Source organism: Limanda limanda, chromosome 12 (genome assembly GCF_963576545.1).
Source record: "Limanda limanda chromosome 12, fLimLim1.1, whole genome shotgun sequence".
Classification (NCBI taxonomy): domain Eukaryota; kingdom Metazoa; phylum Chordata; class Actinopteri; order Pleuronectiformes; family Pleuronectidae; genus Limanda; species Limanda limanda.
In genome coordinates this window covers 12,830,824-12,843,782 of record NC_083647.1, presented here as the reverse complement: position 1 = coordinate 12,843,782, position 12,959 = coordinate 12,830,824, and the positions used below count along the sequence as shown (strand labels likewise).

Genomic DNA, 12,959 nt, shown 5'->3' with positions numbered 1-12,959 from the left:
TGTGTGTTTGTGCGTGTGTTTGAACACTGACAAAGCATAAAACTAAGTAGTGGTCTGAATGATAGATTTCATATTTGTTATATGTAAATGTAATGAGTACTGCTATATAATGCAAATAAATGAATAAATAGATCTAATGTAACCTGTAACAAATTCATGTATAAATTTGAAAATATTAATAACTTCTTTCAGTTTGGACTGTTCATTGTTTTATGTGCAATTTCAGTATCATGTACATGCAATACTGATTGAGTTTTCATATTTTGTTAACAGTGTATATTTCTGTATTTTATAGTTCCCAGTATTTATACTCTTTTTTAAAAACTAATTCATTACCTTAATATTGAGTGTGAATTTCATTATTTCCTTTTTGTTGCTTGATCATGGTAAATTCCCTTAATTTAAACAAATGAAAGATTACCTTATCTTATCTTGTTTTACCCAGAACTCATAAACCATTTTAAAATACGACTAACGTGGAAAAGCAAAATAAAAAATGTATTTGAGAAAGTAAAATTGTGAACTGAGACAGCTAAGTACCAGCATCGAGTGTGTAGGATAAAGTGGTCATAACAAACTATTACAGTGTGTGCTGCTGATATTGTATTTCATTGTCACTCCACTTCATTGTAATCCAGCGCTGCGGTTGAAAGTTTCCGGGTTTGATCGACAGGATGACGCCTTGTTTGTCTCGGTGTGTTGTTGTGTCACGATCGAGTCCAAAAACACGTGTGAAGTTGTGTGTTTGTCCCACAGACAAACTTCCCCTCGGCCAGTGGAACGACGTGTTTATTCAAATTCAGGATTTCACTGCGTCCGGAAGCCGATGCTCTACTTTCTATTAGTCAAGCTGACAGGAAGCCACGCGTTACCGGAAATCCGCTCCACTGGATTTCAGCGCAAAACACACCACCGGACGTCAATGGGCAGGCTCTTTTATTCTGAAACCCCCTAACAGCTGAGCTTCGTTGTAATGACAGCGGTGTGACTCTTGACACCAGTGTAAGTTCAGTAGTTGGACGCATGTCGTGTTTTCCTCGGGTGACACTCGGAAGTGGCCGTGACCTGTCTGTCTGAGCTCGTGTTGTGACGGCTTCCTCCTCCCCGGTGACGCAGGTAAACATGTCCGCCGGCTGTGAGCTGCTGTGCAGAGCCTCTTCCTCACGGAGCCGTCGCTGAGGCCTGTGCCTGCGGGTTATTTCCATCACAACCCCCCCCCCCCCCCTTCAGCAGACATGTCCCTAGCGGAGTACGAGAGACACTTCGACTCGCTGAACTCGGACCTGAGCCTCGGGTCCGTGGTCAGCGAGCGATCCGCGACCAGCACGTTCAATGGCGAGGAGGAGAAGCTGCACTACATCCCCATCCGGATCCTCGGGAGAGGGGCGTTCGGAGAGGCCACTCTGTACCGGAGGACCGAGGTACGTGTGGGTCAAAGCCCCCCAGCTCAGTCTGCTGGGTTTAGAAGACAGTGGGGGGGGGGGGTTCCACTCACTGTCCTCCATGGAAACTTTGTTGTTGAGAGTGAAGCCACAGGGCCAGGGGCGGAACCAGGGGTTTTCTGGACCAGGGGGGGCCTTTTAAAGGGGCCACAACTTACACAAAAAGTTGTTTCCAGGCGACCCCTGGGTAAAACCCGGAGAATTGGCTCCAGAGAGTTTGCATTTCACACATGCACGACACAGCAGGAGGTTCTCTGCACAGACACGTTCAGTAGAGATGAGGAGCAGCGATATACCGTCTATGGGACAGAGGCAGGAAGTGACGTATTAACTCCACTGCGGAGATCCTGTGATCATGTTTCCAGCACCCTGACACTGCCGTCTGCTCTTATCAGCACAAACTCTCTTGACATCTTCGGTGTCTTCTACGTGTGTGTCACTGCTTTTCCCCAGGAGATATTTACTTTTTTTTGGTTCTTCTGACAGTACTGGGGCCCTTCAGGGGCCAGTGCCCTCTGGCCCCACCCCTGGATCTGCCCCTGCATAGTTGGCAAAGCAAAGACACACATCATTGAATATATTTTACTTTTTATACTTCAAACAAAGATTAGAACATTCTTAACAAATTGGTATGTTATAGTGACTAGTTTATTTGAAAGAGAGGTCTGGTTTCTTTCTTTCTTTCTATTGTGATTGAATGCACACCATGTGTCTGGCAACCTGAACTGCTCCCTGCTCTGCTGTTTCCATACCCATGTGAGAAATTCTTGAGTGTGAGGAAGATAAATTACCCTCCCCTGCCGTCTCTGCTTTATCCCGCCTGCACAGGGGTTTGCAGACATTTTCATTTGACCCCCTTCCTCTAGCAAACGTATTGTGAACTAATTAGATATCAACATTTCTGCCCATGTAGAAGTAACAGCAGAGAGACATACTGGTGTGCTTTAGTTTTAGTCAATGAGATGTGCCCTCTGGTTTCCCTAGGACAACTCTCTGGTGGTATGGAAGGAGGTGGAACTAAACTCGCTCTCGGAGAAGGAGAGCAGAGATGTCATGAACGAAATCAGCATCCTCTCCATCCTGGAGCACAACAACATCATCGCCTATTTCAATCACTTCCTGGATAAAAACACTCTGCTCATTGAGTTGGAGTACTGCAATGGTAAGTGTAGAAAGGAACTCGGTGGCACGCGTACTTTCGCCAAGGCCCGACACTAATGAAACCGCATTTATATCTGTTAGATCCAGATTTTTATCAGTATCTGCACACACTCATTGATATAAGTCCCCTAAATATTCCAGTTTTTTTGTGGGAAATAAGTGAAAATGTGAAAGAAGCCGTATCTTGTAACGTTAAATTAAGTTTAAAAAAATCCTGGGTCCGCCCCCTTGTCCAGGTCTACGCCAACATTTTGTGGGTTCTTTCTTGGCCCATGTCCTAAAACAAACAAATGGACAGAAAACACAACCTTTTCGGCGGAGGTAAAGACACAGTGTCAGTGTCTACTCTGCAGATTTGACTGAGATTGGTTTGAATGCTGCTCAGCTGTGACAGAATGCTTAATGTCCTTGTCATCCCAGGAGGAAATCTGTGGGATAAAATCAACCAGCAGAAGGGGAAACTTTTCACTGAAGAGGTACGAGTGCAACATCGCAGGCTGTTTATTTCACACAAAGCAGATGATAACATCCTTTACATCTTTCAACGTGTTTCCTCAGGTGGTCATATGGTACCTGTACCAAATTGCTTCAGCCGTTTGCCACATTCACAAAGCTGGGGTATTACACAGGTGAGATATTCACACGACTTTCTATTTCCTTTTCTAACAATGATAATTTCGGGGTAATAGAGCTGTTCTGTTTTTCTTACAGAGACATCAAAACCCTGAACATTTTCCTGACAAAGACTGACCTCATCAAGCTCGGCGACTATGGCCTCGCAAAGAAGCTCGACTCCGAGTTTTCTATGGCAGAGACTGTAAGTTGTTATTTTTCCCACCAACATGTTAATCCAGGAGGCTATGATGTAGTTAATATTTCATGAATCTTAAGCAGTGGTTCTTAATACCCTCTGCACTCTATTGGTTCCATTGGCATATTGGTGATTAAATCTCCGCCAATATGTATTTTTGGGGGCAGATGCCAAAAAAATGTTGATGTTATATGATCTAAATATGTTATATGATTCCTAAGATGCTGTTATCAAATCCTCGTGACAAAGAAATGTAACCGAAACTTGAATTAACTTTTTAAGTTTTCATATTGGAAACGCCAGTACTAACATTTTATTGAAAAGCTCATTAGCGGATTCTATCAGCAAATCATAAATTGGTCTAGATTTATTGGTTTAGTGTGCATGCTCTTTTTATTTTAGCTGTAGCCATATTATTCTGTGATATTGTCATAAACATAAATCCAGAGAGAAGCGTGCAAGCATTTCTTCACCACTTTGAAGCTGAGGCGTGACTGTTCTTAAATTCACCACAGTGAGATTAGAATCATTATCTTACATGTCTAAGAGTGAGTGTACAGTTAATACTCTGTCGTCACCTGGTAGAGTTGATCAAGTACTCATCCTTGTACAGTTTTATGACATAGCTCCTCCATCAGCTCGAGATACTAATCATCCCCTTTGCACTTTCTCTCCCTCTGTAAATCCAGTGTGTGGGAACTCCATATTACATGTCTCCTGAATTGTGCCAGGGATCAAAGTACAACTTCAAATCAGACATCTGGGCGATGGGTTGCGTAATTTTTGAAGTCTTAACTCTTACAAGAACCTTTGATGCAACGGTAAGTTTGCTCGAAACATATTTGATATCTGCCATTAATGTGAGAAATTTTATTTATAACCTCAGAATGAATTAAGTCTGTTTGTGTTCATGCAGAACCCTCTGAACCTCTGTGTGAAAATAGTCCAGGGCAACTGGACGATGGATGTGAACTCAGATGTTTATTCGTCTGCATTGATCAAGATGGTGTACGAGTGCCTCGATCAAGTGAGTGAGGGGAATTATCAGAGGGTGTTGTCTCTATTAGTCTGTAACAAGGTGGCTTCTGTGAGGAATATCGGAGTTACGTCCCTGTGTTCTTCTCGTCTGACAGGATCCTGCAGGGAGGCCTACATCTGAGCAGATTCTGGACCAGCCGTTCATCTCTTGCTGCCGAAAGTAAGTTGGATTAAAGAATAGAAGTGTCTTAATAACAAAACATTTCTGTTGGATACGATGAATGTACAGCCAGAACACTCCTGAACACCTCTTTCTCTGTCAGGGAGCTGGAAGAGCGAGTAGCCCTGCTGAATTCAGCCATGAAGAAACCCAAGTAAGTTGTTAACACTTGTCTAAGACTGTTACCTTGCTATCCCGGAGTGTGTAGTACATATCAGATTTTTTTCCCTGGTCGCACTGTAGGCTAAGTAACGTGACCGAAACCCCTGTTGCCGTGGTGACCACACGTTCAAGGGAGGTGTACTTCTGGGGTGGAGGGAAGTTCACGCCCCAGAAAATGGACACATTTAAAGGAGGCAGCAGTGCCCAGCATGTGTGTGCAGGAGAGAGTCACTTTGCCGTTGTGACAGTGGAAAAGGACTTGTACACCTGGGCTGTGAGTATTCACACATCCCTCTGGGACAGATTCAATGGATCTGGTTGTTCTTGTGCTCCACAACAAGAAACTTTCTCAACTCTGTTCAGAATGTGCAAGGCGGAGGCAAGATGGTGGGCCAACTGGGGCATGGAGACCAGGCCTCATATCGGCAGCCTAAGAGAGTGGAGAAGCTCCAGGGGAATGCCATCCGACAGGTGGCGTGTGGGGCCGACTTCACCGCCTGTGTCACCGGTGAGCGGACAAAACTTCCAGTGAATACAGGAACTTGAGGGGGTAAGAAAAAAAACAAATTTCTCTAATGGACCATTCGCTGCTGTTTTTACAGATGAGGACCAATTGTACATGTTTGGGTCAGACTATTATGGCTGCATTGGAGTGGAGGGCGAGATGGGAGTTGAGGTTTTGGAGCCGGTGCTTTTGGAGTTTTTTGAGGAGCGGCCTGTCCGTCAGGTTTCGTGTGGGGACAACCATGTGGTGGTGCTGACTCAGAGTGGGGAAGTCTACTCGTGGGGCTGTGGAGAGTACGGTACGTAGGATTTCTGTATGCAATGTTGTTTTGAGCTTGTGTTAAGTCTCTGCCAGGTTGTTTTTGCTGTTATAGCTGCAGCCAGCAGGGGGAGACAGTGGCCCTTTGAGGTCATGCAAAGTGATTCTTGTCAAACTTAATATTTTCCTGCTGCAGGGCGACTTGGTCTGGAATGCGAGGATGATTTTGCTTCTCCTATGCAAGTAAGGGAAGACTTTTAGCCTTACAGGAAGTTAGATGCAAAATCTGATCAAATATTCTTACTTGTAGCTATTTATTTTAAAAGTACTGTCTGTTTTCTGGTTTTCCCAGGTGGAGCTCCCCAAAGGTGCCGTCATCTCTTCAGTGTCATGTGGCAGCGATGGAACCTTCTATTTGACAGAAACTGGCAAAGTCCTGGCATGTGGAAACAATGAATTCAACAAGCTGGGTCTGAACCAGGGAATCTCCGGTCTGAAAAACCACCCCGGGGAGGTACTGAGTAATTCTTAAAGGCAGTAGGCCATTTGTAAATTATTACTAGGGGGGTATGGTAAAAACATTGGGGACGAGCGCAGCAAGTGCTGTTCTTTTTGATTCTATTTGGTTTTAACTCCAAAAGCACCAAAAGCCATTTGAGAAATGACTATCAAAAGCAGCAGGTGTGTTAGAGACCAAGTTATTTCTGTGCGTGTGAGAGAGAAAGCTCTTTTAAATGCACTTATCAAACTCATCCTACTACAAATTGCCTACTATGCTAAGGACTCTATTAATTTAAAGACTTTGTGTGATGCAGATGTGCTGATTTTTCATATATGTTAATTTTCCTTACCCCACACCAGGGTTACCAGGGCACCCCGTACACGACCACACTGACCTTGGTAAAGCAGCTGTCGCGATTCACCATCCAGGTCATTTCTCCAGGAAAGACCCATACAGCTGCGATTGATGGTACTATCAGAAATGGCCCTTATTTCTCTTGATCACCAAAATGGCAACAGTTTAACAGAAACATTATTCATATAATTTTTGGCTTCACAGAACGTGGTCGTCTGATGACCTTTGGTTGCAACAAGTACGGACAGCTGGGTGTGAAGGACTTTAAGAAGCACCAGGGGGTCCAAGTCCTTGTTGGGCCCTTTGGAGGGAAGACAGTGACTAAAGTGTCCTGTGGAGAGGGATTCACCATTACAGCCACTGAGGGTAAGAACACATGCACTGCTGCAGTGCATCTATGGTAACGATATACGTGTTAAAGTGGTCTCAGGCTTTTGGCCTCCATACATATGTAAAATATACAGAGACATGTATTCAATTTGATGGCAATTTTTTTTTTCAGACAATCAAATCTTTGCCTGGGGAAACGCGGGAAACGGGCGACTTGGGATGCCTGCTGATAAGGGATTTGGTTCAGAGGTGTGTCCTGCCATGCCAAGGCCCATCTTTGGTTCCCTCCATCATGTACCGGACCTCTCTTGTTGTGGCTGGCACACCATTATCATAATGGGTTAGTAATCAAAACCTGAACAGTTTACTGGAGCAAGCAGCCAGCTGTCTAATAAATCCATTTTCCTCTTTGCAGAGAAAGTGCTGAACTCCAAGACTATTCGCTCCAACAGCAGTGGGCTATCAGTTGGTAATTGTAAATGCTTTTTTTTTTCCACCATCTGTTTATTAATTCATTGTCTTTGCCAGAAGATCAAATTGCATTGCCTGATCATTATCATTGTGTGTGTGTGTGTGTGTGTGTGCACACATGTATGTATAAAGGGCTGGCTCAGGAGGCGTCTACCGCCACAGTTGATCTGGACATAGAGCATGGCGCAGAGACTGAGGGTCGCGACAGGGGTCTCGGGGGAACCCGGGAGGCAAATACAGAGGGGCCCCGCTTTGAGAGCCCAATGACGTCAATGGCAAATCAGACTGGGGAGAGCTCCTGTCCATTCTGGCTCAGAAAGGTTTGTTTTCATGAAAGCACAAAGTAATAAAAACATTTTTTGTTTGAATCATAGGATGGAAACATGTGAAACAAAGTGGAGACTCAGTTCTTTAATTCAGCAAGGTTCTCGTCCAACAGGAGCTTGAGGATGCAGAGTTCATCCCGCTGCCGGAAGGTTCTGAGCTGTCCACTCCTGACCAGCTCTCTTCTGTCTCAGAAAGCGTCACTATACCTTATGAGGAGCTGAAAGAGCTGAAGGCTGCAGCAGCAGCTGTCAGCAGTAAGAAAGAACTCTCGGTAATGCCATTCAAAGTAAAACTTCAAAATATCTCAAGATGCCTGTTCCAGTCGACGCTTGACGTCTCCTTCTGGGTTTGTGTGCACAGACTAAACGAATGAGCTGCGATAACGTCAATGGAATGGAGGAGACTCGTGTCTGCACGAAAGGAGAATCGATTGTATGCTGCAGTGCCAGCAGGGAAGTTGCGCAGGTATCAGACCTACACAGTGCTAATCGTAAACTAATAGGAACAACACATCTACACGGTGTTAAACCAAACGCTTTATTTTGCAGCTGAATGAGACAGTCGCTTGTCAAGAGATGAGGATCCAGATGCTGGAGAAGCAGGTGAGACTGTTTTCTCAAAGCTTCCCTCCCACTTTAGAAACAACTTTAAACCATGTGCATAAGTATCAGCACAATGTATTCTTGTCATCTTTAGGTCAAAGACCAGCAGAAGGAGAATGAGCGGCTCTGGGCGGCAATTAATTCTTCAGTTCTCCGGGAAGCGGGACGGGACAAAAATGGAAACCCTCACTCGGATCGTGTGCCTGGGGATGTAGGAGGAAGGGGAGGCGGATTCACAAACCATGGGAGCAGATCTGCAGGGGCCAGCGTGTGAACCTCCACTTGCAGGTTTCTATATTATGGGAGAAGTGTCACAACTCACAGCACATACTGAGTAAACAAGCTGGTTTGTTGCAAAGTGAAGGCTCGGTCAGAGGTGCAGCACAAGATGCATCCTCGTGCCCACTCACAAGGGTTACATTACAGTATACATGTTTGGCAGAATGCTTACGGTTGCATGGTTACATTTTACTGTAATACTGTATAATACGTGCACACTTGTGTTCACATGGGTGCAGTGATCTAGCTCAGTTTCTCCCCAGACTGAAATGTTGGCTGGACTCAACATGAATCGTTGGACCTTGACACACTGGAGAGATATACTGATCATAGTGTTACTCTGCAATGTATCGGTGGTGTTAGTGTTGATTCGTAGGGATGTCAGCACCAAGGCTTCAGTCCTTTTGTGCCTAAGATATTCGTATTCATCGCATAACGGGCAAAAACAGCTCATGCAAATAGTAAATCCTTTGCTCATACATCCAAGTTAAGATGTCCTCTTCTCTTTCAGCTGTTCAGCTTGGCAGCCAGTATGTTGTCCACACTCATGTTGGCACGGTCTTCTAATGTGAAAATACAGCTTTCTTAAATATCACTTTTAACTTCATTTGAAATTGCCAAAAACTATGACAAAGTATTAGATTCACTTAAAGGGAAAAAAAATCTGAGATTACGAGAACAAAGTCATAATATCCAAGAATAAAGTTGTAATATGAGAATAACATGGTCATTTTACAGGAATAAAGTTGTAATTTATTGAGAAAATTTTTTATTTGTAAAGTCTTACAAATATTTTGGCTCATCAGCACCACATTATCATAAGTATCAAGACTACTGTGCAAGTAAAAGAGTCTATTCTTAATAAAGAGGTCAAAAATTGCCTTTTTTGTGAAAGAGGAAATGTTTGGTAATGGTCGACAGAAAGGCTGGTAAGACTGTTGTACATGTACTTGCTATTCAAAGGGGTTTCTTGGTTTCACAACAGCAGCTAATCAAGATGTTGGAACTCAAGCAAGTATTTTTTTTATTATTCTTGTTGTATTTTCAATTTTTGTCTTCTCAATTACGACTTTATACTTGTAATCTCAGAATGTCTTTTTTCTTCAATATGGCCCTAATGCTCCGTCGTAAAAAACAACACAAAGCCTCTAAAACTGTTCTAATGATCTGACATGTTAGCTATTGTTATTATCTCATGCAAATATATCATTTTAGAATTTTGCATGTTTTATTGTCTTATAAAACAGCATTTGTGTGAAACACGAAACTACTGATTCATTTTTTTACAAGTAGGTTACTCCTTATTGCCGTCTGTGACTCTTGAATTCTCAAAGGTGCAGCACATGTAGGTTTATCTTCGTCATACATGAACACTTGAACACTTGGAATCTGGACAACATGGTTCTTAAAGCTTTTACTATACAGCTGACCTTGCAGCTCTTTTGTTGTTGTTGTTTTTTTAATTGTACTTTTTTAACCGTGTAATCCGTCTTTGGTACTTTCTGAAATGTGTAGGGTGGAATAAAACAACGTGGAAGCACATGTTTTTGCTTTTGTTTGCTAGAGGTGTGTTGGTTTTGTTCATTGTGTGCAATTATGTGAAAAAACGTTTTCATCAGAATGAAGCTTACAAGCTGATGTCAGCGGTATAACACTGGCAGTAAACTGCTATGTTAAATACAGAGTGTGCCTTACAAGCCATTGAAACCAAAGTTAGAGCAGAAGTTTGACAATCTTGGTCCTTATGTGATTTTTTTTTTTAATACAATGTGACAGCATGGATTATATGGTTTACCTTTTATGTGGTTTATATTGTGGAGATGCAACCGTTGTATAAACAAACACTCCTCCGCTCACTCCTATTGTTGCTTCCTGCTTTGTGTTAAAGCAATAAATAAAACTTATCAGCTGTCTTTTTTTGTGTATATGGTCAATATTTCCCTACAATGTAATCTAAATTACACTGTAAATACTTCTGAGAGCAGATATGAACAAATTTAGAGATCAAATGAAAGGCCTTAAAGTGGGGAAACTCTGAGGAAATCAAACTTTGTCTTCTTCCTATTCATTCACAATTCCTACTCACTCTCCCTGACGCTACTTATTAGCTGAAAGTAAGGTGTTTACAATAATCCAATACAACAAGTGTCCAGCGCCTGGAAGATGGACCCTGAAGTTTCTTCTTCCAAGGGCCCCACATATTTGTTGGTGCTGTGGACTTATGTAATAAGCCGACATCAGGGGCCCCCTCTCATCATCTTTTCTCCCTTCTTTTCTATCTGGCCCCCTCTTCTCCTTGTTGATCCCTCATCTTGTCTTCATGCACCTGATCTTGCATCCTGCTAAATTGCTTCAAATCCTCTTGTTGTCTTTCTTGGATCAACAGCCTGGTGCTTGTCTGAGCTCTTCCCCGCTCTGGTTGTTCCCTGCCTCTCCTCTGCTCACTCTTTATCTCAGCATTACCAGCAGTGGCCTCAACCCTCCTGATGTGTTGTCTCATTTTTTCCTCAACCCACAACAGCTTCTCCTGTATAATTAGCTTTTTTGCTTGTATTGCTCGGGCGACCTGCACTTCTTCTCTGGATACACTTTGTAAGTCTTTTCTTCTATACAGGGATCCTGTGGTCTCTATGAGGTCATTTAAATGATGATCCTGGGGCAACAATGAGACTCTAGGTGGTTCTGTAATAGTAGTTTTTTCTAAATCCTTCAGATCAGGCAACTCTTGTGTCCTGGGCTTGAAGGGTCTTCTGTGGTAAATGGGGTGATTTAGAAATGGGCAGTCTTCTCCATCAGCTCCCCTTCCAGGTACAACACCCTGTTGTGTTTGAGAATCAACGTTACCTTGTCTTCGTCCTGTGGACGTACTCATGACTTCATCTGTTGTCGAAACTCTAGTATTTGAGGTCGACCTGTTGCTTCAGCCGAGCCTTTCACATCAGCCTCTGAAGGTTTTCTTGTATAATTTCTAAAGGAATAAAATAAGCAGACAAATAAAGCAAAGTCAACAGAGAAATGGTGTGGAGGACAAATTAGTGTAAGATCTTGGTGGTATGCAGGGGAGTTTTAAGGAACTTTGGGGGTCCCAGGTAAAAGGGACCAAAATTAAATTTAAACCAAATTGCAGACTGTGCAAAAAACGAAATAGTGCATCCCCACCACTATCCCAGACATATCATGGGCGTGTATTTACCTTTAGTCATTCTGTTCTAAAACAAAGCTATAAGAAGAGTTTAGATAAAAAGGCAATTTTCTCCCCAGTTGTCTCATTTGCTGTTGAAGATCATAAAGAGGCAGCGGGATAAAAATAAGACCGTTCCATAACCAGGGGTTGGTGAGGAGGAGAAGAACATTTGACAGCCCAAGAACATGGGTCTGTCAGCAGCCCCAGAACATGAAAGTAAGTTGACATTGAGTGAAGATAGAACCCTACTGCCTAAGTTTTTTACACTGAGAACTTAAAACCCCATGAATATAACCGTTTTCTACCATATAAAATGCCTCTTGTATTTTCTCTCATAATATGTTGAATATTCCTTCCCCTTTTCCACAAGGCTCCATCGACAGCAAAGAGGGAGCGCCCAATATCACCCTGGACTTAATATAAACATAATGGAAAACAATATCGGACTTATGACACTGCCCGGAGAAGCTCCATTTTCCACCATATACTTTCCTGATAAAGCTCTCCATATTCTTACCTGAATAAACATATCAAATATATGTTTGTCTCTGATCCAATTATATGTCCATTCATTGTGTCTTCTTCCTCTTCTTCGTTCCCTATTTTCCTTTATGACATATCAAAGACCGTCAAGGTGTCTCTGATATTACAGCCATATAAGTTTTTAATTATTAATGGATCAATGGATTGAGGCAATGCCTTTGATCTTGCCTTGTAGAAGACACACTTTGACGTTGGTTGCCTCCCACCAATAACCCATACAAGGTATGCTACTTGGTGCCTATTCAGAACACTGTCAATATTAGATAAAATGATGTAAGGTAATAAATGTGATAACCACAGTTTTGGTATAAACAGCAAGGTATTGTGATCGAAACATGATCAAAATACATATCACGTCAGGTTTTAAAACTAAACTAATGTATGTATCTTCCATCCTATGCATACAAAAATACACACATATACAGATAATTACTTCCGCCAAGGAGGTTTTGTTTTCAACCACATTTCTTTGTCTGTAAGTGAGCAGGATAACGCAAAAACATCTCATATACATGCGCAAAAACTCATGAAACTTGCAGGTCATGAGGCCTCCTACTGATCAAAATGAAGTGGTTCACTCTGTCCAATCATCACCCAAATTATCAGGCTTCATCAGAGCCTCGACCTGAACAGATCTATTTGTCTGTATGTAGCGATAGCGCCACCTACTGGCAACAGGAAGTAAGCCAATCTCAAATGTAAACCTCATTTTAAATGAATTTATAAATTCCACAGCTGTGATTCTCTTCCTCCAACGTTTACACCCGTTGCCTAGAAACCAAGGTGTTCTCTGATTGGTGCGTGAGACGTCACTTCCTGAAGCAGAGTCC

The 12,959-nt window shown here is 42.7% G+C and overlaps 1 protein-coding gene across 2 annotated transcripts; it reads left to right on the top strand.

Moving 5' to 3' along the window:
• Positions 1-972: 972 nt before the first annotated feature.
• LOC133015426 (serine/threonine-protein kinase Nek9) lies at positions 973-10,315 on the top strand. 2 transcript variants are annotated; one of them, XM_061082618.1, is made up of 23 exons: positions 973-1,421; positions 2,427-2,604; positions 3,024-3,079; positions 3,162-3,232; positions 3,315-3,420; positions 4,104-4,235; positions 4,331-4,441; positions 4,548-4,612; positions 4,716-4,766; positions 4,856-5,048; positions 5,138-5,282; positions 5,377-5,577; positions 5,734-5,780; positions 5,890-6,051; positions 6,399-6,507; positions 6,598-6,759; positions 6,896-7,063; positions 7,139-7,192; positions 7,327-7,514; positions 7,634-7,792; positions 7,882-7,986; positions 8,070-8,123; positions 8,218-10,315. In XM_061082618.1, the coding sequence occupies exons 1-23, from the start codon at positions 1,236-1,238 to the stop codon at positions 8,395-8,397; spliced, it is 2,883 nt and encodes a 960-aa protein (XP_060938601.1). In that variant the 5' UTR covers positions 973-1,235; the 3' UTR covers positions 8,398-10,315. The 2 variants fall into 2 exon arrangements, with proteins under 2 accessions (XP_060938601.1, XP_060938600.1); XM_061082617.1 differs by having other exon boundaries at positions 7,139-7,198.
• The last annotated feature ends 2,644 nt before the right edge of the window (positions 10,316-12,959 follow it).